This window comes from Ictidomys tridecemlineatus, chromosome 13, assembly GCF_052094955.1.
Source record: "Ictidomys tridecemlineatus isolate mIctTri1 chromosome 13, mIctTri1.hap1, whole genome shotgun sequence".
Classification (NCBI taxonomy): domain Eukaryota; kingdom Metazoa; phylum Chordata; class Mammalia; order Rodentia; family Sciuridae; genus Ictidomys; species Ictidomys tridecemlineatus.
Window position 1 is genome coordinate 36183943 of NC_135489.1, and position 27769 is coordinate 36211711.

At 39.8% G+C, this 27769-nt stretch overlaps 1 protein-coding gene and 1 non-coding gene across 20 annotated transcripts in view; both read right to left on the reverse strand.

Moving 5' to 3' along the window:
- Positions 1-915: 915 nt before the first annotated feature.
- The window catches only part of Dtna (dystrobrevin alpha), a 348780-nt gene continuing 321926 nt past the window's right edge, over positions 916-27769 (reverse strand). For 12 of the 19 annotated variants that reach the window (XM_078030189.1, XM_078030188.1, XM_078030194.1 and 9 more), the window contains 5 exons: positions 16402-16561; positions 14144-14233; positions 12380-12548; positions 9577-9709; positions 916-2032 (listed from right to left, as the gene is read on the reverse strand). In XM_078030189.1, coding sequence (XP_077886315.1) covers positions 1892-2032; positions 9577-9709; positions 12380-12548; positions 14144-14233; positions 16402-16561 — 693 coding nt within the window. In that variant the 3' untranslated portion in view covers positions 916-1891. Of the gene's footprint in view, positions 4552-7637; positions 7687-9576; positions 9710-12379; positions 12549-14143; positions 14234-16401; positions 16562-23460; positions 26174-27769 lie in introns of those variants that run through there. The other 7 variants (XM_078030200.1, XM_078030197.1, XM_078030201.1 and 4 more) reach the window with 3 other exon arrangements.
- LOC120886731 (small nucleolar RNA SNORD88) lies at positions 6625-6717 on the reverse strand. The gene has a single exon (XR_005729828.2). It is a non-coding gene; the product is annotated as a small nucleolar RNA SNORD88 (small nucleolar RNA).

Genomic DNA, 27769 nt, shown 5'->3' on the forward strand with positions numbered 1-27769 from the left:
TGCAAAGTGAAGGAGCCAATCACCTATGTTATTTAGCTCATGTCGTGTGTGAGCCAGCGGATCCAGTGATGAAGAGTATCTACAGGGGCTGGGATTGTATCTCAGTGGAAAAATTTTTTTATTTGGTGCTAAGGATTGAACCTAGAACCTCAGTGTGTGAGGTTCTAGGTTCAATCCTCAGCACCAAATTAAAAAAATTAACAAATAAAATAAAGACATTCTGTCCATCTACAACTCTATCTATCTATCTATCTATCTATCTATCTATCTATCTAAGAATATCCATGGTCAGCATTATTGGTCCATATTTTTTGTTTCTATCCATTACTGAACTAAATAGCTTTGAGGAAGAGGGAATCACAAATTGTCATTATTTAACTTGATTCATAAGCCTCTAGTATGCTTATTATTTTATTTAAAATAAACCAAGCGTGCATATAATTTTTAATGCTCTGTAGCCTAACAATTCTATAGAAAGGGACTTCTTTATTCACTGAAGGCAAAGAAAATTCCCATAGTTAGACAAGACTTCTAAAGGTATTGGGTGACTCAGCCTTATTAAAAAAAAAAGTCCAATCCAGGTGTTTCCTATCTATTCACCCATCCATCCCCTCTATTCCAAATATCTATGACAGGGAGTCTGAAAAAGATAATGAAGAAAACAAAATTATCATCCTTAAACGCATAATTTAGATTGCTAATCTTTTTGACGTATATATTTTTTTCTAGGTCTTATAAATAAAAAACATAAAGCCACTCAAATATTTATAAGAGATGAGCTATTTTGCCTCAGTTAATCAAATATTTCATCACTGTACCCTGATCCATACTGTAAACGCTGAACTGTCTTTCTTCTTCATGACTCCATGTTGCTCTAGGAAAGAGTCATTAAATCCAGGAATAAAACATGCAAGATTTAGTGTTTTTAAAAACATTTTTAATGAAGAAATAATTCCATTCCAAAATATAGACACACAATTAAATAGTTTAATCACTTCAAAATATAACATGTCCCCAGGAGGTTCCAACACACACACACACCCACACGCACACACACAAAACAATACTTAACAGCAATACAAAAAATCCATACAATAGTAGTTTTGTTACAATACCAATGAATATCGTGAAATCTTTAGTGTCTCTGAATTGGTTATTTCAAATGGTGTCAAATTACAGTAGTCATAATTAAAAATGCCTTACAGTTAATTAGCCGCAAGATGTAACGCTTCTGATTTTTTTTTTCTCTCTTTTTTTTTTTGGTTCAAAAGTAAAAATGCCCTTTCTTCTGAGGACACAGTGGAGTTCTTGCTTGTGGCTCCTTGCATGGAATCGAACCAAGGTGAATGCAGCAACCAGAGGTTGCCGTCTGTACAAGATCTATCTACAGTTAACAGCCAAGAACTAATAAGGGTGGACAAAGATGATCAAAATAAAAGCAGACATCAGTGCTAAATTATGACGCAACAGTTTGGCTCATGCATATAAGAAAATACATAGTATATCACAACAAAGGCCACACTCTTAATGCAATTCAGTTCACATTACTACTTACAAATGAGCCTTCCCTGCCTTATAATAGATCATCCGAGAATCCATTTTCACAATCTCCAGCACAACTCCCTCTGACCAACCAAACTTACCCCGACTTCCGTCCTGACCAACCACAACTGATTCCTGAATCCTGTCCTGTAGATTTCACCCTTCTACCCTCCTCCGTTAACATGGTGCTGTGGGGGAGGGTTGGCTGTGTTAGATCAGTGCTCATTAATAGGCTACAGCTCTGATGGAGACGGATGTGCAATTCATTGTGGAACAAGAAAGAAACAACCCCCACATGATATAGTTGTTATCTAATGGACAGGACAGATGAAACCTGCTGGGTTTGCACTTAGAACAGATCCCAAAAATAAATTTGGAGAGCCACGGAAAGAAACCCACCAAAAACCACAAAAACCCAAAACAACACACGCCATTTTGTCTCGGTTACAGGACAGGGGTGCTTGAGTCTGGTCTCAGTGCTGACGTGGAGCTAAGAGAAAGAAAAGGTGGCTGGTTAGTCAGAAATTGGTCATGGGCGGCAGTTTCCAGAGTCCTTGCAATGGCTTTGAACGATGGGTTACGGAGTTGGTAGGCGATGAGAGCTATGACAAGGGGGAAGGTTTTTAGCAGAACCGTTCAAACCTCAGACAGACGTTTTGATGTCGAAACACAAAGAGACAACATATGTCAGCTCAGTCCAGCCAGTGGCAGAAGTGCCACTTGCAGGGTCTGAGTTCTGAGTTCAAGAACCACCCGGCTCTGGTTGCGAACTGACAGCAATGTAGGTAGCTGGGATGTAGTGGTTTTCAGTACTGAGTATGAGGCACCAATGGCCACCTGCTCCATCTAGAGAGGTATGGTTTCACAGAGGATGGGCAGGGGAAGAGAGATGAACATCAACACACCGACAAAACCCACAATAAAATTCATCTGTGCAAAGAAATCAGAGAACTGTGCAGTCGTGCCACTTTGGTGTTAGCCTGTGCTCAGGGACATTTGTTTAGGCGGGTTCTCTGGAGGGAAGTATGATTAAGTACATCCAGGGGCAGGGTGGGGTCCTCACTGATGCCAGTTAATCACTTTACTATCCCCAAGGCAAGCGATTTTGTTGTGAAGGGCAGCCAAGGAGATGGTTTCTGACCAAATGCAGAGGCATAAACATCGGAGGGCCCTCTGCTAGCGGAGCTTAAAAATATTGGAATGAGTATTCTCAGCCGACACCTACCAACTACAGACCAGGTACGTGGGGTGGGAGGTTTTGCAAACCTTGGAAGCAGAAATGGAATCGCTGAAGCTTTGAGGTTGACTCAGAGCCTTTCCTACTTATAAGACCTTTCTGGAGACTTTACTATACAACTGAATTCTAAAGCAGTAGTTTTCAACCTTTAGCATGCATCAGAATTGCCTGGAGGGCTGATTAAAACACAGATTGCTAGGCCCCATCCCCATCATTTCTGATTCGGTAGGCATGGGCTGGGGCCTAAGAATTTGCGTTGCTAAGACATTCCCAGGTGATGCTGATGCTGCTGATCTGGGGAACATCCTTTGAGAACCACTGGTACTACAGGAATTCCAGAGAAGCTGCTAATTTAAGTATGATATATCCAATATGCTGCAGGCTTTTATCCCCCATCAAATCTTGAAACAAACAGAAGATTGCTTTTCCATTTTCCCCAGAATCCCAAAGTGAGGGGAGGGGACGGTCTTTAGTTCTTTCTGAAGAGGGCCCTCCTAAGGACCATCAATAGACTTTTATCCTCTTGTCTTTGCAGTTCTTTTGCACATTAGTTATTTTTTTCACTGAGTGCAAAAATCCCAGCTTAATATAGAAGAGCCTGTCTCCTTTCACGTGACCACAGAACGCTGCATGCAGAACACCAGGTGGCCAGCTAAGGCAATCGACATTCAGAAATAAAAGGAGAGCGAACGTTTCGCAAGCGCACTTTTAAGCCTGTACATTTAAAGCTGAAGGCCTCCGTGACCTGATAGGGGAGCTTGTGAATGAGCGGTGCTGTTAAAGACATGCTTCCTAAAGCTAAACCGAGAGGAACAAGACCATGGAAGAGCATAGATAACTTTAGTCCGTTTGGGGATCTTATGGCACCTGTGGTTTATAAACAGCTTTAGTAACGAGTATTTCAAAACATAGTTCACAGTTTTTAAGAAGATCTGTGCTGATTTTAAAAACTAGATTCTATATAATTTGAATGTTGTCTTTTTTTTGAATATGATTATTTGGAAAAAATATTTACACTAAATTCTATGGCTGACTTGTTAGAGTATCTTGAAAGAAAACAACCCAAAGTTGGAAAGAAGCCCCCGAGAGTGGATTATTTCTAATGATGGGTTCAAATCACTGCTCACAAAGTCTTTTGGGGTCAACTGCAGGCCAAGAATCTGTCTTGGCTTCCACGTTCTGAGCTTGTACTCTCAGGAACGGGACCCTTCAGGATTTATGAATAATTGCAAGTGGTTGTTTTTTTTTCCAATTGCTATGGAAAAACAAAGGTCCAGTGTATAATATACTGTTTTGCTAAAATCTCAAAGAATCCAGAAATCAAACTTCTAGCTATAAACAGTATTAATATTGTCATTGTAAACTGAACAGTTTCAATATCATGTGCAAAGGTTTAAAATGCTTGTTAATACTGCCATCGTGTGTAACAGCAGCATGGTTCTCAGCCTGTGTTGGTTTGTTTTTAACCAGGGATGAGCCATGTTACAGAAGATGTAGCAGATAAATTAGCTTTGAACAGAAGTCTTTTTTTTTCCCCCTTCTAAATACACACCTATGAACTACAAATCTTAAGAGAACAACAAAAAAAAAATTAGCTGCACTAGAGGCATCAGAACACATCTTTAGGGGGTGGGGGTTTGTCAGGAGCTGCTGGGTGTGGTGGCTCCTCTCTCCGGTGAGGCTGCTGCCAGGCTGCCGTCTTCCTCTGTCTGGGTGCAGTGCTCTCCATCATCACCAGTTCTCATCTTATCATCTGTCTGACTATCGCTTGCCTGGGAATAAGGAATGTGTAATTTTTTTTTTAAAGACGAAAACTGTTTCTAAATTAGGGTTATGAAACTTAGGATTCCCCCTTTCCCACACATACATACACACACACACTCATGCACACATACATGCACACATATACACACACGCACACACATACACATACATGTGAATGCACACTTGCTGTACTTCTTTCCTAATCAGGGACGGGTGTTGTAAGACACGGTGTGCTGTTGCACCTTCTGGAAGAGAGGACGGGAAGTTCTCTTTGTTGAGTTTCTTTCTGGGAGAGGTACCTGAGGTACCATGGAAGGATTTGTGCTATTCTTTGGACAAGGAGAGGACACTACTGACCCACTATCAGAATTCCATGTTGATTTTTTTTCAATCCACTTTCCATGATCCAATCCTCCCATATCTAAGTTAAGATGTGACCAGGCAAGGAAAGTGATATACCAAGTGGCCAGAGGATGGAAAAAAAATCCCAAGTTTGAATAGAGTAAAATGGAGACAAGGGGGATACTAAGCTGAGCACTAACCATTTTTGTACATTGTTTTTTCAAAAGGAGCTAGTTGAAAATCAGTCCACCAGGAACTCCATTCGCTTGCTCAGGATGCTGACAAGTGTGTATTTATTTCCAAATACGCCTAAAGCCCTACTTGAATAGAGGATGAGTCTTCTATGTTTCTGATGTCCCACTTTCTGACTCCTCACCCATGTAGGGTTCTGCCTTGGTGGATGACTGGCTGACATCAAGCCAGTGAAGTGGGCTTCAGGACTTCTGACTAAGAGGAACATATTGGGATCATTTTTGGTCTTGCAGCACAGTCGGAAAGTCCAAACAGAAATATTGTAATAATGTAAATCTTATAAAATTCCAACTATATTTCCTAGCTACATTAAGAAAAAAATTTAGTAGGATGGAACTAGCTACAAGATGAAAAGCCACTAGCTTTTGTAGTAGTCTGTGAGATATTAAGTGAATTTTGCCTAAGTGGCTGATTTAATACCAGGCTGGTTCATATTCAGAGTCCTGTCGATGGTTTTATATTAAGGCTGTTTTAGTAGGCTTTTTAAAAAGAAATATTTTTCTAAGAAAAATCTACCAATGTTTAAATAATAGATAGAACAAAAATGATTAAGCTCAGAGAAAGAAAATGCTATTAAAGGAAAAGGCTTGCTCCTTTGGGATTAGGTTTGTTATAACTGGAGTGAATATTTTCAGAAACCGCTCCTGGGAATTTTTTCACTCTAGTCATCGTGAATGTGGAGGGTGTGTGGTGCTGTATTCTCAAATCCAATACGGGAAGAGCAGAGTGTGGTCAGTAGGCGCTTTCCTCTCTGCTCATGAAATGCATATCATAGACATTGTGCCATGATTTTTACTTGTTTAATCTTAACCTGAGGATCAAGACAGGGTGTCAGCAGTGCTCAAACTAACACAATATTCTTTACTAATTGAGATGCCATTTAAAGAGAAGTATATCCCTTTTTAAACTAGCAACCAGAGTTGGTCGAGTTTACTCTCCACGGTACTATACAGACTGAAGGGATTCCACGATTGGAAAGGACTGTATAACTAAGCAGACACAAGTCCTTGGGCATGGGTGGTAAGATCAATATGGGAAGTACATGAACTTTGAACTCTAGTGGGGGACATCTAAATGACCATCAGCTGGATCCAGAGAAACCATCTAGACTTATGGGACAGTGTAGCCCAAGATCTCTCAAATCATTGTATGTAGCTGAGGCCTGATCTTGTTTATAAAAACAGGGAGAGCCAGCTCGCTCTAGTCCCCGTGGTCCCAGCGGTTCCCAAGTGCTCGCATAACCACTATATATAAAGCATGGAGCATCACGGCAAGCATGTATGTGCATGTTCTTAATAAATTGTACGGTGTCTGCTACTGTGTCAAGCTCTTTAAAAACACATCTCAGGAAGTACAATTCTTTTATGAGGTAGGCTCCTGACATGTTTGTACAGAGGAAACTGAAGGCTAAAATAGCTTTAATAATTTGTCCAGATTTATTCTGCTACAATTTGGTAAAACCAATATATATGTATATATTTTTGCCAGGACCCCTCAGACCCCCAGGTGTCAAAGGTCCTGGGGGGGGCACTTTATTCTCAAGGAGTGGTCAGAACCCCGTAAATCAATATTTGAAATTGGGTCTGATGGCTTCAATAGCCTAAGATTCATAATTCACCCTTAAGTGATCTTGCTAGTCAAGTGCTCTTTACATTATAACTATGAGAGATTTTACATGTATTCAGGTAGATCCTTGGGATGGGATCTCATACGGAATAAATGATATTTTAAATTAATTTATATCCTACTCAATTACATCATGGATTTGAATCAGTTATCCCCAAAATATAAGACTATAGAATCCCTTCTCCATTTTGATTCTTTTTTTTTTTTTTTTGTGGTACCGGGGCTTGAACTCAGAGGTGCTTAACCACTTAGCAACATTCCCCAGTCCTTTTTATATTTTATTTTGAGACAGGATCTCCCTAAGTTGCTGAGACTGGCCTTGAAACTGTGATCCTCTGGCATCAGCCTCCCATGCTGCTGGGATTAAGGTGAGTGCCACTGTGTCAACTTGATTTTTTCATTTTAAAAATATTTGATTTTTTCTTTTTTGTTAAGGTACACACATTTGGTCGTTTGGGCCCTGAATGTAGCGTGATTAAGGAGCTGATTCATCTATAAATGCTGAACAAGGTTGATTCCTTCCTAGGTGCTTCAGAGGGGGCAATTCTGATGTCATGATGGATTGGTGAAGTGGCTAGCTAAGCATCCTGGCTGCAGAGGACTTCCGGGGTATCTCTGGTGTTAAGGAAGTTTCTGGTAGACTTCTCTAATTCACAGAGGAAAAAGTCAACTCCCAAGGATGTCTGGGAGATTTCCACTGGATTATAATGAAATGCTCCATAGACTTGAGAGAATCTGTCGACATTAGCAGGGAAGGAGGATATTTTATTACACAGAAAGAAACACTTTGGAGAGAGTGATTGTGAATTCAGGTTACAAGCTCTCAGAATTCAGTGGAGTGGCCATGTTTCCTCCCAAACAAGAAGGTACTTACTTGAGAGGAGAGTGATAAAAGGATATTGCATTCAACCTTGCAAGCTGACCTGTGGGTGACAAAGGACACAAACAAGAAAGGTGACATGTCAAGTTGGTGACGCAGTCAAGCTGGTGAATTATTTGGCTGGAAGCCATGCACAAAGACAGAAAGAGAGTGCAATGAAAGAAAGTAGTGTTCCAATCCATTCAATAACCGGCTGCTCACAGAGCCCTCCAGGAAAACCACTCCAGCGTTCTCCAGTGTGTTCATCTTGAGGGGGACACATGGGCTTGTTATGTTCTCCCAGCCCCTTCTCTGCCCTTCCCCTTGAAGTCATCGGGCATGGAAAGGCAAGGAGAGAGAGCTTAAGACTCACCAGACACAGAGGTGGTAAGAACTCCAATGGGACTGTACGTCATTAATAGAATTTCCCCTCACTTTACTCATCTAAGATTAAATTCCTAATTCATTAAAATAAATAAAAATTTACTATTTGATATAGAATGGTGAAAGGCTGCCTCTTTTTTTTTTTTAAATAACTTCTAGAATTTCAGTTACTGTTGTCACCGAAATCCAGAAACTGATAGGAATTTAAAGAGGGAGGCCTAATAAGGACCCCCTAACAGCATGAACTAGAATGTTGATTATGTAGTCACATCTCTTTCCCTCTATGTGCAGAGTCACGGGAGGCACGTGTAGGGATGCCATCCCTCAGAGTTCCCAGAGACGCCCGGCCAGCTTCATTCTGGGATAATTTCCTTCTGTGGAAAACCATACAAGTTGCAAAGAAAGAGCGCCCTCCATGGTTTTCAGACGAGTACTGTTTCTGTAGCATAGAAGCATGGTGCCACAGATGCTATCTCTGTTTTTCTTTTCTTTTTTCCTTTGTTTGACTTTGATCTTTTCACGAAAGATCAACATTTTTGGTTGCTTCTAAAATGTGCTTGCTTAACTAAAAAGTTGAATGGAAACTTCCAAAGAGGCAAACCTTTTTTTTATATTGTTGGGGTGAAGTTGGCAGGCCTCCAATTTCTCTTTTGCTACACTCTTCTTGGGAAAATATTTCAAGGCTTAATCTATAAATATACGAGAAGTGAGAGACAATTTATTCCCTCTATTTCTCTGTCCTTCACTAATGGAGTACAAAAGGGCCACTGCTGATCTAAGAATATGGAGAAAGGTTGTGTGGCCATTGGAAAGAAATCTGACAGGAAAACAGTAACCCACTGGGGTTGGGGACCAGCAGGTCTCCACCAGACAAGCATCCCTGAGCTCCCAGAATTCAACAACACACCTGCAGGTAAAGAGAAAGGATGCTCACAGAAAGACAAACAAGACAGGACAACGTCCCTTTTAGCAGGAGTGACTAATTACAGTTATTCCCAATTGCCTGTGCTATGTTCTATGAATTCTCAGATGGGCTAAGATACTTTCTATCTGAAGATGTGTCTATTCACACCTCATTGAACTTGGGCCTGCAGTTCCCCCAACGTTCCTCACTAAGTTTTGTCACCTTCCCACTTACATTTGCCATGAAGTGGGCAGTCAGGGAGGCTGAGGACAAACAAGTCAAGGGAGGAGGTATATTTATGCGTGCACTGTTCTTTGTATTCCTCCTCTTCTTTTAATTTATGGGGGTGGGGGGCGGGGGAAGAAAAAGCACTTTAATGATCCTGGAGGAGTTTAGATTGTTAAGTCACCGTGTTTCTGCTAATGTCACAAGGCTTCTTTTCACTTTCCAGACCCGAATTCATGAGAATGCACAGTGAGTAACGGCTAGCTATGAGAAGTTTTTAAAATTTTTACTGTCTGGAATATATGGACTAAGAAGTAATGTGAGAATATTCTGGAACAAGAGGGCGGAAGGAAGGAGGAAGCAACCATTTTGTGAGGATTGGGAAAGATCCCTTACCGTGGGCTGAGGAGGTGGGGGGAGTGGGGCCAGGGGTCCCCGTACCTGGTAGGCTTCGTCCTGCAGCTTCTGTTTCAGGTACTCCTCCATCTTCAGCTCATTCTCCAGCTGCCGGACAGAGTCATTCTCGTAGTTCTCGTCCTCAGGCCGCACGTAGGGATCCCCATCTTCTGTAACTCTGTGAATAAACCACAGTTGGCATTTTGGAGCACATCTTAAAGACAAGTATGAGTGGAATTTGTGGCGTTAGCTATCTGTCCCTTGAGCCACTTCTATGTCTCTTTTCTCTGAAGGGAAACTTAAAAAAAAATTGGAGGTTTGGAGGAATACACAGTCAAGGCATTTTCATACACACTTTTTCCACTGCAATCTGGTGATCATTGGTGATCAGTGTGTTTGCAGGGTTTACAGGAATAGTTTGGCCCTTTACATGTCCTATACTCTACAGAAAAAGGACAAACTTGTTTTTTGAAGGGTTATTAAGTTTTCCCATGATGGGGGCTTTTCACATAGAATCCAAGAGCGGTTTCTATAAGGAGAGTGAGCCCTCTAGTGAAATAATTCTTAAAGACATTTATTCATAATTTAACCCTCTGTGTTACACACATACACCCAGAGACACACACACACACACACACTGACACATGTGTGTGCATACTCATGAGAGTCAATTTAGGGCACATGCTTTTGATCTTAAAAATTTACACTAGTTCCAAACCTGAAGATTCATTTAAATTGTCTAATTCCACTATCAAATAAATAGAAAAGAATGACTTCACTCATTGAGATGAGACATTATCTCCCTCTATTCATCCCAGGATATGTAAAAACACTTCATGGGGCTGAACATAAGTTCACTACTAAGTCATGTGACTAGAATATTCTCAGTGTGTAAAATATCCTCTAAAGTGAAAAGAGTGGTCAAGGAGACATTTCTAGTCTGGAGATTAAATGCCATTTTTCACATTTATTTATATCTATATGACATGTTCTTGTTATTTTTGGAGGTTTGGGGCCAGCCTAAAAGGCTCTGTGAAGTGCATGTGAACTTACCCTTCCAGGATTCCAAATCCCTGGTTGGTAGCTGGTCCTGCTCCCCAGCATACCAGGGATAGTAGATTGGAGTGGCACTAATGGTCTTGGCTTTTAGAATTGGGGCAAGGGACATTTTAGATAGCTACCATGAACATGCTTAACAAAAAAAAATCAAGTAGATATGTATTTACTTGACAAAACAGATGACAATTAACCCCCCAGTTTGAAAAAGAAACAAACTATTCTAAATTATAGAGGAAAGAACATGAAAGCAAACTAAAATTAGAAGTGGCTGCAGCCTGCCACTTTCAATCATATCCTAACTGTTCTTCTACTCTGATCTCATGTTCTGCTCCTTCACAGCCGGCTTTCACCAGGTCTCTTTATAGCTCTCCATTCTTGCTGGTCTTTTGTTCACTACTTGGATTGAGAGGCAAAACATCAGAAGAGCCTCTGGTTAGTTTTTCTTTGGGTCTTTAACACAGCCGATTTATTTTGATGGGGAAGGGGATGGTACTAGGGATTGAACTCCAGGGCACTCGATCACTGAGCCACATCCCCAGCCCTATTGAGACAGGGTCTCACTGAGTTGCATAGTACCTTGCCATTGCTGAGGCCAGCTTTGAACTGGCGATCCTCCTGCCTGAGCCTCCTGAGCCACTGGGATTACAGGCGTGTGCCACTGTGCCCAGCCCAATTTATTTTTGTAGACTGGTCTGGAATATTTTTCACTCTTCACATTAAGCGTCACCCTTCTGTTGTTTTTTTTTTTTAGTGCCATTCCTCACATTTCTCATAGCTCCAGGAGACTGTGCTCCTAACACCTCACTTCCAAATTCCCTTCCTTTATTTTATTCTTTTCTCTTCCCAAGCTGAACTTTGCAACTGTCTGGAGTTATTTTACTTTCTCAGCTTCATTTCCTCTGCTGCCTACTTTGAGCTGATCCAGAAAGGTGAAAACCTTTGCAAAACAAGTCTTCCGAGGGTCAGATCTGTACACAGTCAACATGTTCAGTAAAGTGGATTTCTTTATAATGAGACATTATGCCTTTATTTATTTTAATCCAATTTATATTCATTGTGAACAGAGAAACTTCTCCAGCATCACTAGGTCCTCTAAGTCCAGATACAATAAATTCTGAAGGCAGGATGATTAATCTTCTGAACTAGCCTGAGTCCTGGAAAAGTAGCTACAGTATTTTTTTTAATATGATAGACTATTCCTGAATTATATCGTGTTTGACGGACAACTTGACCATGGTGCAAAAGTGATAAGCACTCAGTAGAAGCCATACTTCCAATTTTGAATCTGGATCTTTTCCCAGGGTAGCCATATGCAGTGAGATGTTGTTCTGTGATGTTGGGCAGTGGCGGTGAGCTACGGCTCCCCGTCAGTCATTCAGATGAGGAAAGTCAATGATTGATATTTTCTACAGTGTGCTCCGTAGCTAAGCTAGGATATTTGGTAGGCTAGTTGTTTTAAATGTATTTTCAACTCACAATATTTTCAACTTATGAGGGTTTTATTGGGATGTGACTTCATGGAGGAGCATCTGTGCCCAGAGCCTTGGGCAAGCCAAGTTCTCAACAAGCACTGATTGGCTCAGTTTATTGATAATCCCTCCAATTGTAAGGGGAAACAATCTCAATGCCAGATTTAAATGTAGTACCCTTCTGTCTCTTCTGGTAGAAAGGGAAACGGCCTCATTCCTTTCCAAAGTGAAGAACTAAACAATCATGTTTTTACTTTCTTAAGGCTCCCTACAGATTGGTTTGCTACTAAGAAAAATATATCCCCGCAAAGGATACTCACATGTCGCTACGCATGGTGCTTGTGGTGGGGCCTCCGTGAATGTACCCAGGTTTTCGGGCGTGGATTTGAGCTAGAAAAGCCTTTTCAGAGGTTGGCGATGGAACCAGATCCTCAAACTGAGTCCGTGCAAATTCAGAATCCACGTTACTTTCCGTTTCACTGCCCACCTCTAATGGGTGCAGTTGAAGAAATAAAAAAAATGACTCATTAGATAGTTTATGATCTGCAAATCCACCTGTGCTGTATAAAACATCAGCCAGTGAAAGTACATTTGTCAATTTTTTTTTCAAAATGAGAATTGATACTGACATAAATTACTATAAAATAATTTCATACACAACAATTCCTCCCTTCCTTCCTTCCTTGCTTGCTTGCTTCCTTCCTTTCTTTCTTTCTTTTACTGGGATTGAACCCAGGGGGTGCTTAACCACTGTGCACTGAGTCACATCCCCAACCCTTTTTAATATTTTATTTAGAGACAGGGTCTCTCGGAGTTACTTAGGGCCTCAATTAGTTGCTGAGGCTGATTTTGAGCTTCCAATCCTCCTGCCTCAGCCTCCTGAGTCACTGGGTTGACTGGCGTGCATCACTGCGCCTGGCAACAATTTTTTTTTTTAATTTCAGAAATGTTAGGAGGAATTTTTGTGTCTTAATATCCGACTTCACTTCTTAAAACTCCTATTTTTTTCTCTCCACGAATGTCTTCATTGGAATTGTTACTTTTGCTTAATATTACCCCAGTAAATATAAACCTATGATATTAAAATCACTTAGGTAAGAGTATAAAGTAATAGTGCATGAGACTTCCACCTGAAGAACCCGTTAGTTATCATTTGTTAGGGCAAGTAGTATGTGCTATTAATTGGGTTGTTATTTTGTCATTTTGGTAATCTTTTTCTTTTTAATTTTTTTTTATTTGTAGATAGACACAATTACAATTTTGTTTATTTACTTTTATGTGGTGCTGAAGATCGAACCCAGTGCGTCACACATTCTAGGCAAGCACTCTAACACTAAGCTATAGTCCCAGCCCCTGGTAATCTTAATCTAAAATTGCAGCACAGTTTTCAGTTACTTTAATTCTTATTAGAGAGGCTTTAAAAAATTTAAGTGCTGGATTTTTTTTCTTAATACTGAAGTTTTATTTCTTATAGTTGTAATCTACTGTAAGACCACAGTTCTGCCCGACAAATACCTTACTGGGTTGCTTTATGGAATAGATGGAGACATATTAGTAACTGCCAAGATATTTATGTGTATATTCATCCTGCTGAAATTTTAAAAACTCTGTAGTATTAGGAGGGAAAAGTGTCCCCACAATATTATGTTATTTGTTTTCTGAGTAAATTTTTCTTAGGAGGTATTGCAAAGGGGAATTTCAGTTCAGCTTCATTCAAATGATGTTCTATTTCAAATCAACAGGGTGAGAAAAGGTATATAAAACACTTAACGCTGTAAATATAACTTCCACATCATGTTACTATGGATCACTAGATACATTAACAGTGGCTATCTTTGGATTCTAGGTCAATTTTAATACTTTTTTTTTCATTTTTCAAACTTTCTGTATTGAGCATGTATAAATAATCTTCTAATAAGCAAAATATAAACATTATGAAAAAATCTGAATATACCACCAAAATATCACATAGACCTTTCAAATATCCTTTTAACTTTGACAATGGGCAGGTCTCTGAAAGAGGCCCCTTGGACTTACAGATCTTTTGCAATGAGTAGATAAATGAGGGGGCACCAAGGACTCACCAGAATTCAGCTCTTTGACGAGAGAGGACATGGTATTAGTGATGGAATCTGCCGCCACTAGCAAATCATTCCTTAAATTTCTTCTTGAACCTTCAGCAAAGAAGAAATATTCATTTTAAAAAAATAGGAGCTTTCCCCATGCCCTCAATTTTATGTTGTTTGTTTATCATTTCCTTTGATAACCTATAGCAAGAAAACTTCTAGTACTTCCTTTCAGAAGTGTTTTGGTCCATTTCCTAAAAGAAAAAAAAAAAAAAAAAACAATCACTGTGCTTTGGGTAGTGGCCCCGATATAAGAAGGCATGACTAATGATGGAGATTCACATAAAGTATCATTTAATTTGGGACAATTTTTGAAAGTGAAAGAGATTAGCACAGATAAGACTGGGTGACCTGGCATAAACTGGGATGGTCCAGCTTGTGTGGTCATCCTTCCTAGGAATATCCACACTGATAAAAACTCTGGTCTGTGCGGACAGCTGGACCTTCATAGTTATTGTTATTGTTCTAGCCATAACCTTGTGGCTGAGCACAATGGATTCTGATAGCACAGGCTCAGGCTCCTTCAGGGCTTCCAGAGCTCCTACCAGGATAGGTCCCTGTTGGGAATGAGAAGCTCATGCTCTGAATGCTCCCAGAATGTGAGAAAAGGGTGAGAATTCCTGCTTCCACTGCCAGGATGGACAGATGCCTGGCAGGTACCCTGAACTGGAGCTTGGACTAAGTTGGAACACACTCTATGGTAGAAAAAGATTATTCTCATATTTCAGGCATACTAAAGAGTTACATAGGCTGGCTTGGGTGTGGGGCAAAGTAGAGAGAGAACAGAGGGCTAATATCTTTGGGAAAAAGTATACAGGGTTCCAAATAACTGACTTACAAATGACCTTCTGTAGAATGAACATTTTATGAGCTAAGGGTTGCTTTTAGGCCTCATTTCATTGTCGACTCAGAACGCAATATTAAATAAGTAAAATAATCAATGCTTTTAAATCAGGAAAATCAAAGTAGCTAGGTGAAGACATTAATTATAATAGGAAGCACAAATTGATTTAAAATTCTGTATTTTCTCTAAAAGAGGATTTAGAAAAAGCATATTTTTCCTTCTAAAATTATAAACACAGAAAGTTCTTTTGTGAATTACACAAGCAGCTCTTGAATCATATTCAGTGCTCAGAAGAAACAGCCTTACTGTGGACTCTCTTTTTTTCCCCTAAAAACAGAATAAAGTTTATCATTCTTTCCCATTAAAATATGTTAAGGTATTACCCCTATACATGGAGGATGAGAGCGTCTGTTTCCTCCCCTTCTGGCTATCTTTGCATATTTTTGATGCTCAAAAGCATTTAAAAAATATTGTTAGGCAAAAGATGATATTGAAGATTTATGTTTCTTTTGTTTTAAATATTTATTTTTTAGTTATAGTTGAACACAATATCTTTATTTTATTTATTCATGTGGTGCTGAGGATTGAACCCAGGGCCTCCTATGTGCAAGGTGAGCACTCTACTGCTGAGCCACAACCCCAGCCCTGAAGATTTGTGTTTCTACAGTTATTTTTGAATGCGTTTCCTTGAGTCTGTTTTTGTTCTTTGATTTTGTTTATGCTTCCTTTCTCTTTAAAACATGAGTCAACTATGTTTCTCTTCTCTTTCGATCTTTGGGTGAGAACCTGGAAGATGGTTCATGATATATTACTCATGTCAAGAAGATGCAAATTGTAGACCAAAATACAGTGCTTGATCTGATTTGTGTAAACAAAAAATAATAATATGTGTCCTACACACATACAAATATATGTATTTATGTACAAGGCAAAAGCTGAGAAGGGACAAACTGAATTGAAAGGATGTATAGGAGGAACTTTTCTGTTGTTGTTTTGTTGCTCTATAAATTTAAAAAGTGGTGGTAGGAAAGTTTTAAGTCACTTGCCTTGGGGGGCCCCTCCTGTAGGTATAGAATACTGGTTATCATCTCCACCCCTCTTTGCCCTCCTCTGCTGGAGCCCTAACTTTGCGGTTCCATATCACAAGGCAATGATCCCCCTCTTTAGGAAATCTCCACAGCCAATCTATAAAATGACAGTGAGTTCTCTGATACCCTGGAGTGTCCACATGTGGCAATGGCGGGTAACTGTCCACCACTCAATGGATCCTGGTGACCTATTTGCCCATTAAAAGGAAACCACAGCAAATAAATAAAATAAAATAAAATAAAATAAAATAAAATAAACCATTTACTTTGTGCAAACCACTTACTTTGTGCAAATGCCTCCTGTACATCTCCCCCGACCCCTGTGAGAGAGTCCTGAGGCGCATGCGTCGGGGTGGAGCAGGTGGACACGGACCGGATGGGCATGGGGATCGGCCTGCTGATGGTGTGGCTGGGGGAGGAACGCGGAGAGCCTGCCCCCTGGGTCTGGGGAGACAAGGTGAGTCATTAATTTGTTTTCCCAAGAAAATGCCATATGCCATCTCAGTGCCTTGGTCCAATGTTAAACACAGTGAAATTCCAAAGCAGGAAGAAATCTTAGGTCATTGAGTAGGTAATCTTAAACCTGGGTTGCAGGTGTGGATAATTTTGGATCCTATTTTCATATAAATCTGAAATTTGGGTTAAATATTGAAAGTTAACAATATTAGTACAGCACTGTTCTATAATATAGGAGATGTGTGTACATATGATGAAGCTGTTGTTAAACAGATAATAATTACAAGGTGTGTATTTCCTCCTTGAAGGAAGTTCTATGTAGCATAAAAACATACTGAGGAGAATGTTTTAAATACAAAGTAGGAGACTATTTGAAATGGATGCAGAATATTTGCTTCCTGAATGTTCAACCTGTCTTCCCTGGTATCATCTTCAGGGACAAATTTAAAGTTTAAATCATGTCTTGCTGTATTGTGCATATTAAGTCTCAATTTAGGAATCAAATGAAGTATAAATTGTTTAATCTTTATTTTACAGTAAAAGCTGATTTTGTCAAATTACTCTTGAGACCCGGGGATTTGAATGGGGAAGACAAAAAAGAAATCTTGTTTTCTTTTTTCCCTTTGTTTAATTAAATTTATCTTTAAGTGGTACATGAAAATATAAAAATTGTAGATATTAATGCAATAACTATGTGAGGTTATGATCTATGTATACATTGGGTAATGTTTGAATCAGGTTAAACATATCTGTTTCCTCAAACATTTTATCATTGTTTCAAAATTCTGTTTTTTTGAACTACACAGTAAACAGGGTACAGTAGGGCACTATGGTCATCCTCCTGTTCAATAGCACATCAGATCTTCTTATTCTTATCAAGTTGTAATGTGGTACCTACTGATCAACCTTTTCCCATCCCTCACTTTCCCCTACTCTCCCCAGTCTCTGTTAACCACCATTTTACTTCCTACTTCTGTAAAACCAACTTTTTATAATTGACGTATGAGTGAGATCATGCAGTTACTTATCTTTCTGTGTCTGGTTTATTTCACTTAACACAATGATCTCCAGTTCCATCCACGTTGTTGCAAATGGCATGATTCCATTTTTTATGGCTAAGTAGTATTTTACTGTGTACTGTACCACATTTTCTTTATCTGTTCATTAATTGATACTTTCCATCTCTTGGAATAGAGCTACAATAAACATGAGAGTAAAGATGTCTCTTTGACATACTCCTTTCACTTCCTTTGGATAAATATTCAGTCATGGGATTGCCTATCATATGACAGTTCTATCTTTAATTTTGTGAAGAATCTCCATACTATTTTCTACAATGACTGTACTAATTTACACTCCCATCCGCAGGGTGCAAGTGCTCCCTTTTCTTTACATTCTCTCCAGCACTTATTATCTTTTGTCTTTTTGGTATCTGCCATTCTTTCTGGAATGAAGTAATATCTCATTGTGATTGGGGGTTGCAGAAATCGTGGTTTCTTACTGTTTCCTGCAGAAAATGTCCTTCACTTCTGAGAAAGCAGTACTATAGCAGAGTGAGAATAGTAGGATTTTAAAAGAAGTGAAGATAGAAGAAAACAACTAAAAGCCCCCTTTCTCTGCATTTGCACTTGGCAGGAAAGCTTTCTGAGATGTTGTCTCTACAATGAGGTCCCTTGGAAATAGTCTCTCTGTCTTAATAATTAGTAGCCAAAGGAAGACAATCAAGCATGCATGTAAGAAAATGCAAGGAGACCCTCAAGTGCAAACACGACCGACTTGGGGGTCCACACCAGTTCCATCCCAGCCTGCCATTCGGGCCAGCTACTGTGAGAATGCTCCCACAGCAAGGCCCACAGATTCATCATAAAGCCATCCAAACTCCTAGACATGCACTGCGAGAGCAATGGTCTGGAATATTCTATTTAGATCTTTGCTTTGGGTTCAGCTGCTTGCAGTTAAAAACACACAACATCAGTCTTGAAAATGCCATGCCGTTAGCTCTCCAGGGCTCAGCATCACACACAATTGTCAAATCTATAAATTGAAGAAAACCCCAGAATTTAAAATGAAGCAAACCAGAACAGAGCACAGAAAAGAATTCATGTGGTGCCCAGAGGGCGGAGGATCCATTCCTTCACTCTTAACAGTACCTTGCAATGGTCTTTCCAGGCCCGGGAGAGAGAACTTTGCTGGTTTGCGATGCTTTGCAGCCTGTTTTCCTCAGCCTGCTCAAGGAGGGGTCTGGTTTCCCCAGCAAATGTTGCAGCTCAGCCCCATGGCCCTGAAACCCTGTGAGCTACTGCTGTGTCCCCAGCTTCCCATGCCAGTAATAAATAACTCCATATTTGAGTCATGCTTTATGATATTCAAAGGGTTTTATAGATATACTCATTGATTTCTCTCCATGACCCTATGAAGTAGGAATTATTCCTCTAAATATGCAGCTATGGATTCCAAGGCTCAGAGAGTGACAAGAATTGCTCTTAGGAAGTGGAGCCCGACTGGCAGAGCTGGTGGCTGAGCTCACAGTGCTCTGGGCTAGAGGAGGGACTATGGTTGGTGAAGTGTCCCTCAAAGGAGACGGATGTTGGTTAGGTGGTCTGAGTGCTCCCTAGCTGGACCACCTCTCCTGTGCATCCTTTCCAAGCCAGGGCCCTTAGCGGGGTCTCTGGGTCTTTCCTCTCTGTCCTCTTTACCAAAGAATTAGTCACTAGGGTTTCGGGACTGGAGATGGGAAGTGGGACAGAGTACTTGTAGAAGTGGTCTCTTCTTGGCCTCTCAACTCTAGGAACCAGATTCTTTGTAGGAAGTTCACAATAATAACAAAATTTCACTTTTTTTTTTTATTGTGGTGCTGGGGATCAAACCCAGGGCCTTAGGCATGCAAGGCAAGTACTCTACCAACTGACTAAATCCCCAGCCCTAAAATTTCATTTTCGTATGTAATTTGCAGTGCATAAAACATTTTTAGACATTGTTTTGTCCCATTTTCTAATATAGTAGTAGAAATGATAATTGATTTAAATAGCAATTTGCAGTCTGTCTTTAACACCCCCCCAATACTTCACTTAATCCTCCTAACAACCAGATAAGTTATTATGATTTCTGTTTTACAGATTGACACACACTGAGGTTCCAAGGGGAGAACTGTGTTACCCAAGGTCTCTGAGCTAGTGATTGGCAGAGATAAAATGGACCCCCAGCCTTAGCCCCTGGACTACAAACCTGGGCTTTTCCACAGCACCTCAGCTGCTTCTCAGGATTGTGAATGTTGTCATCATCACATGCTTCTGTCTGTGGTTCACTCAGCCTAGAAAGATTTAGTGAACTGCAGGCCAAGAAGGGTGGAGGCACAGCCCCCCGAGGGTGTGCTGTTGGAGAGAGACCTCATCACGGGGTGGTGTGAGTGCTCAGTGTAGCAGGAGGCCTTTGGTTTGCTTATGGATCAGCACAGAAGTACAGGCCCCCAGTCTCTTCTCTGTAATTTTGATACCCCTAAAATTCTTACCAACAAAATATTGCTTCCTAAATGAGTTGGGCTCTACTGGAACGTGAAGCTATGGATACGATATTTGCATCGCACTACCCTTCAGAGACCTCAAAACTTTTGAATTTGGGGACCCAACAATTTCAGATATGGGCTGAGGACCATATTTCAATATTTCAGTAGTTGTACTGGGGCTGTATTGACCCCAGCCCTGCTTACACCTGTTATGCCAGGTTCTCTGACACAGGATGCTCATGGGGCTCCTCTCTTTAGCAGCATTTGTAACTGAGGTGTACATCTGTGAGGCTGTCCCCTGCTCTCAGTGTGCTGGGCTCCCAGGTGTCTGAGGCCCAATGCCTCCCTGCTGAGTGTCTGATCTTCAAAGCCAGCTAGCCCTAAGAATCTGCCTGATTCTTTTCCCTGAAACTCCCATTAGTGCTTCTGTGTTAAGAGAAAAATAATTGACTGTGGTTCTGTGTTAAGGGAAAAACAATTGACTGAATCTAAATTACACCAATGTGTGAATGACTAATAGCTACCATCTCCCAAATGAATCCCTAATTGGAGCAATTTCAAGCAGTCTGATTATGTGAAGAATTTAGGTGGAAGATTCTGTGTGAAAAGATTCAGCTGCATCTTTCCTGCAATTTTCAACTCCGAGGCATGTCCAGCCTTATGCAGACTTCTGGATGCTAGCTACCTGGGTGATCCTGGCCCCATCTCTTCGTCAGAGCACTGCCCAGTTTGATGAATGGTACCTTCCTAGCACTGGTGTGGAAAACACCTTCTCTGTTCTTCCTTTCTGTTCCATTCTTGTAGGGCCATTAGGAAAGGGCAGTGGCCTGCTGGCATTGGGGCATCTCAGTGATGATGTCACTGAGTTTCATTTTCACAGGTGATGACCCCTGTAGAATGGTGGCCTCTAGCTGGGTCATGAAGCATGGTTATTTGCTACCCAACTTCAGAAGACTTAGAGTGAATAATCCCTGGGAGCATGCTTCCCTGGAAATTACTCCATGATTAATGGTGCAAAGACTTAGGGGACAATGGTCCATGCAGATCAATATATAGATCTAAAATTCCCGAGGAGAGAGTTGATTTATTGAAGAAGGAAAACATATATATCACACTTGGCAAATTTTAAAATAGCTCTCTTCCTAGAGAATAAATGAAAAATTAATTTCCACACACCATCCTCTGAGTCCATTCAACCGGCTATTGTATCAATTTTTAAAAAGTCTGACAAGATCCATCAATTTTCTGATTTTTTTTTTCCCCAGGGAGTATTTTGGTTTCTACTCAGCTCTAGAAAGGAAGGGTGCTTCAAGCAAAGGGGCAGCAGTCGAACTGCTGAATCAGCTCACCCTGACAGTAAGGCAGGGCATTATGCAGCCCACTCCCCAAGTCCTGTAAAGGCTGCCTCCAGGTCTGGCTAACAGTGTAGCCTGGTCATGCCTGGTGGTACCTAGCAGCCTGGGAAGGCACAGCAAAGCAGTGTGGCACATTCACTGTCTGTCATCCTTTCCTCCAATACAAGTTTACCCACTGTTATTGTACTGATGGTGATTTCTATACTATGGTTTCTTAAAGGGAAGGATGTATACCAAGTGTTGTGGGATACAGAGGAGGTGGTTCATTCTGACTGGTGCGGCAGTGGGAATTATTCCACTTGGGTCCAAACAAAGGATATCCAGGCAGGAGAGACCAAGTATTGAGAGGTGACTCCCTGGGTTTTGGACTAGCCATGAGCAAGGTATGGGATGTGTGAGGGGTATTTTTGGGATGGTGGGGAGGCCAGTGGAACCAAAGCACCAGTTTCCCTGTGGGGAGTAAAGAAAAAAAATGAGGTAGAGAAGGGGGAGGAGCTACCCTTGGGAAATTCATTGTAGACTTTATCCTGAACTGAAAGAGGGGGTCCTTTGTCTTAGGAGGTTTTTAAGAAGAGAAATACTTTTTACTTTTCTAGAATTAGTTAATGAATCCCAACTTTTATATATTTTTTAAAAGAAGATCGCACAACTGAAAAGGTACATTCTAAACACTAGATATTAGTGTTTATACTGCTGATGATCATCTATGAGATGAATTATTACCTCCTTCAATTTTTACTGGTCCATGACTCCATGGAAAACCCACCAAAGAAAATGACCAAAAAAAAAAAAAAAAAAAGAAATAAAGGAAGGAGAAACCTAGGCTGTCAAAACCGGTCCTTTCTGGCCTGGTCATATTCCAGAGTATGTTTGGGAGTAATTGGAACCTGAGTGACAAGAATTTCCTGAGTTAATTGGACCACCCAGTTTAAACAGGGAAGAGAATGTGGACAGGAGATGGAATTGGGAATGATATTTGACAATTTTTTTCCCCCACTAAATTGGAATAGTTGAACTGTTCAATGAAATATCAATGTACATACATTATTCTCCCCAATGAGGAACAGTTTGATTCTAAAGTCTATAGTTTTCAAAGTAAATCCTTACTGTAAATTCAAAAAGAGAATTCACTGCAAATAAACACAAACTTTATTTTGATCCTTGACTAAAATACACATCCTGTGCCAATTAGCTCTTTCAAACAAAAAAAATGTGTGTTATAAATAAAACTTTCAGAGAAGATCTTGGAGTTCTTGTTGAACATGGTGCAGAAAGTTTGACACTTTCAGCATTTCTCAGTATTGGCTGTTCAAAAATGTCTCCTCTGACATGAGTGATAGCAATGCTCTGAAAATATTAGCATACCTAGGATGATATTTATGTTACCAGAAACAGGAAAATAAAAATCTTATTAGATTGCTCTATTACTTTTTCTGTTATAAGCACTTACGAGAAATATGAACAAATTTAAAGTCTGTTCAAATTTCTTCTCCTGATGGAGATACTGTTTGTTAATTGTGTGAGTCTCTCTCTGTGTGTGTACTTGTGTAAACTATGGGTCCAATTTGAAAAGTTTATATATACTTAGATACATATAAATACATACATATATAGTTAAAGCTGACATCCATCTAGTATTTTTGCAGAGTGCTTTCATATCCATAATCTTTTAAAATATGTGAATTAATTCTATGAGCCATGTATTATCAGTATGTTCGAAATAAGTTATCAGGAAGTTTATTTACTTACTCAAGATCTTATAGCTGTAAGTGAAGAGCAGGGAGCACTGTCTAACCCTTGTAATTTTTTATAGAAATTTATTATTGAGACCTTACTTTCTAAACTCAAAGTCAGCCTGGCACATAATATTTGGAACTAGTAGTACACCAGAAACTCAGGAACATATTGTTATTGCAATTCCATCCAAGATGCTGCCTTCATTACTGAACTTTTTATGACTGTTCTTTTTATGGCTCCTTCAGTAAATCTTAAAGATACACAAAGAAGAAAGAGGGTAGGATAACTTCAACTCAAGTTTTGTAAAAAAGAAATTTATTGCTTGTGATACCATAATCATCATATTATATTACAGGCACTATTTTTTAAAAATTCATGTTCTCTCCTCAAGGGGGATAAATTCATGCATTACCCATAACAAGAAACAGTGTAAGTAGGAATTATATATACCAGTATAATAAAACACTACATCGAACCACACAGACTTATGATAAAGCATGGAGAGGTTATTAAATCAAGCACAATTTGTTGTGTGGGGAGTTTTAAGTTTGATTTTACAAAGATAATGTCCCCAAAGGGGAAAGGTTCATAAATAAAAATAGAATTTAGAAGCAGATACCAATCTAAAACCTCTAAATTCTTTCCTTAGATCATGTTATACCATGAGAAGTCTATAGATTTGAATGGCATTTGTTTTCTTTATAGAACTGCCTCTATAGGGCTGGGATTTATGGGATTCTGTCTTTAATTTGGACTGAAGGTCAGTATAAGGAACAGCCACATGAAATCTTTGACTGCATTTTTCCATTTTAGTTTGCAGTACTATTTCTATAAAGTTCTCAGTGAAGACTGCCTTTTGTATCATATGCCACAGAAATTTTGTTCTGCTAAAGCGTGGTATTTCTGTACTGATGAAACCACGGATCATATTTTCCTTTTTTTGATTTATTGCCAGAAAGCTCAGAGTAACATCCTTGTCCCTTATGATTAACATATTTGCATTTCCTCTTCCTTAGTTTTAGATTTTTCTATTTTCAATTTCACGGAGTCCTTGTTTATATATTCTGTTGTAAGCTGCTCCAGGTCCTTTGTGAAGAAAGGCTTGAGCATAAAAGCAAATAGATAAAACAGGCAGGAAAAAATCTCTGAACACCCAGACAATGTTTAACTGACATCTGGATGGTACTGATGCCCTCAGGTGCCAATGCTGCAGTACCCACTGCTGGCTGACCCTCCAAGATGCAGAGGCTGGAGGAGCTATGGGGCTAAAGGTGAGGTGGCAGGGATACCACCCTAAGGGCACTGCCATGGTTTGGCTCTGTGCATCTATGTGTTTATAAACATCCTAGGTGAGGGAGCCTCTCAAGAATGTGCTGCCTGGGAATGGCAGAAAAGGGATCCCATGGGAAAGGGTTGAAGCTCGGCTGACCAACTACAGTATAATTGCCCTCTCTCTCCCCCAGAAGGGGGAAGGTTATATTTGAGCAGTATTTTTTTTTTTCTATGCACATGCAAAAGTAAGAGACAGGAAAGAAAAGAGGCTGTTTGCAACGAGAGGTATTACAAGTAAGGCATTTTTCTCTACCATGATCTAAGTGTGTTGAAAGTACAATAGCAATACTCTATGTATGCATTTAGGGGCAGTTATACAGGCTGTACAAGTGATGTGACCTTAACCCACGAGGACTGTCTCTCATTAAAATTTGACTTAAGCTTAGTAAAGTAATTGTTTTCACAAAGTACAAAATAATGTAATAATGTAGCACATTGTTTTTATTATCTGACATCACAGATTGATTTAACACTTTCCTTTTTTTTTTTTTTTACAGAACATGGGAATGAAGGGTAGAAATGTGTCCAGCATTTTTGCAAACATTCTTTGTTACACAAAAACACACACAATGAAATATAGAAAAGAGCATACAGAAAAATTAAAAGGTAGGTTGATATCGGACAGGCTGTAGTTCTAATTGATCCATGGAAATAATGTGAAACTTTTTAATAACACTAGCAAGTGGCATATATTGTGATACATAGTTTGGTACATGCATGGGGCATTAAAGCTGCTTTTCTTTTGCTTTCATTTAATCTAATAATTATTATTATTTTTAATTATGCTGCTCCCTTTGCTGATCCTGAACCCGACCACAGGGTCAGACACAGGGGTCCATTTTAGGACATGGTTAGGGAGTTCACAATGCCCCTATATTCAGAAAATAAATGCGTTGTATCAAATTTGTGAAATCCCAGAGCAGAAATATTCTTGTGATAAGAGGAAGACTGAAAGTGAATTATTTTTTAAGAGATTATTGTCAATCAACAGCTGAGATTCCATACTGGGAAAGAACCAAAAATATGGTAAGTGGGCAGTCAGTTACTGAGTACAGTCTTACATGATTGAGCACATTTTGGTGAGCAATGCGGGGGAGGGGGGAAGGCCTAATAATTATGTGATGAAAAGGGATTTAATTGCCTGATTCTTATAAAAAAGAGTTTCCAAACATTTCAGTAAAATGGAAACAGAACTGAATATTCATGGTATGAGAGGATGTGGAGGTTCCCTTCTGTGTGCTGTGGGTTTTGGGATAACATTGACCTCTGTGTAGCTCTCTCTAGTAACTGGGTCTTTCTATTAAGAGAGAGAGGTCTGATCAACAACCCCTAAAAGTTTAAATTGATTTGAAACTTCTATCTCTGGGGACCTAAAATGTTTCCAACAAAATCCAGTTTGTTCCCTCTTCTAAAAGATGTAATAGGTCTTCTTTTGGTGCCAACAGCCATGATAGTTATAAAATAAATGCCAAATTTTATAATTTCAATTCAAGCACTACCATTGAAAAGGAAGCAAATTAGTATGAGTTGTTTTTTTTTTTTCTTTCCAAACTGAAGCATGAACATACATTAGAGGCAAAAGCAATGAGAAAAACAGCAGGACGCAGGCCCCTCCACTGTTAGTTAAGACCTGCAGTAGGGGACATAACTTACTCCCTGCTTCAGTTCTTCTTCCTACAGAAAGATTGAATCGATAATAGTTAGATTACCCAGGGTTCCAGTAAGAGCAGGTACACAGTGTGCAGGAAGGCAAGATGGGGCAACATCAATGGCTCTAAGGCAGGTCCAGGCCTCTGCTACCTCAGGGACTCTATTTCCAAGCCTAAGTGTCTAAGTATTGGACACTACAGACCCAATCCCTCCTCACATGTCCAAGCATCTCAGCACCAACTGTCTATCTCAGTGCTTGCACATCTTGGTAAAAGGCTGTGCTGAGTTGGGCCAGGTTGATACCAAGATGGCTGGAAAATTAATAGACTCCTATCCCATTGCTTTTATTGTCATGGTGACAGAACCTCTAGGTACACTAGTAGGGGAACATTTTTGAAAGTTTCCTGCCATTTGGTGAAGGGCAAGATGGGTTCAGACCTCTTCATTGGATATATTTGGAAAGGGAAGCAGAAAAGAGCTTTTCTGTTGCATCTAATGAGATAATAGGCCAGAAACAGCAGAAGGTTATTAATGATCTAGTCCTGTCTTACCATAGATAGGTGGCAACTCTGAATTCTACACTTTGTCAGTCTAAAGCACTTGAGTGAAATAAAACATTCCCCAAACAGATTATTAGAGAGGACACAGATGGCATAAAAAAAATTTAACTAAGGAATAAAACAGTAAAGAAAAACAAAGAAATATATATGTTACAAGAATAGTGTCTGGAGATTTTAAAAGAAGTTTATTAATGAAATACAAGGAAAGAAAGGATAAAAGGAAAGAAAGAATGGAAAAGAAAGGATATAAAGTAAAGAAAGATAGAGGAAGAAAAAAAGAAGAAAGGAAAGGTGATACAGAAATAACAAATGATGGTGTTTGGGGGGTAGGGGGACCCTTGGCTGCAAGTCAGGACATCCTGCCTCCTGGGAGCTGCCCAGAGATACAGCCTTCATTGTTCTCCCATCACAAGTTCCAGTTCTGCCTTTGGAATGTGGCAGGTCCAGTCCCTGCTGGCCAGGCCTGATTGCATCAGACAGATGACCACATGGCATGGGCACTTCTGGGCTGACTGTGGACACGTGGCCATAATTTGTATGAAAACTAATTTCATGTATACTGATGAAGGAAATAGGCTCTATTGAAGAAGGAATGCCACTTCCAATGAGAATTGTAACAGATTATAGCACTTTGTAGAGGACTTCCGCAGATCACTTTATTAAACACTCTATCTACAGAAGAGTAAGGAAATATTCCCATTTATAGCTCGTATTTGAGACCCTTATAAGTCACGTGAAATAGTCATACAAATGGGATAAAAGATTTTACTGAAGTTTTTCATCTTTTTTTTTTTTTTGACCAGGAATTGAACCCAGGGGTGCTTACCCACTGAGCCACATCTCCAGCCCCGCCCCCTATTTAAATATATGTATTTTATTTAGAGACAGGGTCTCACTGAGTTGCTTAGGGCTTCACTAAATTGCTGAAGCTGATCTTGAACTCTCCATCCTCCTGCCTCAGGCTCCCAAACTGCTGAGATAACCTAGCTAAGTTATTCCTTTTAATAAAATTATAATCACCAAGATTGTCTAGTGGCTATATCTTATTTTTCTGAATTAG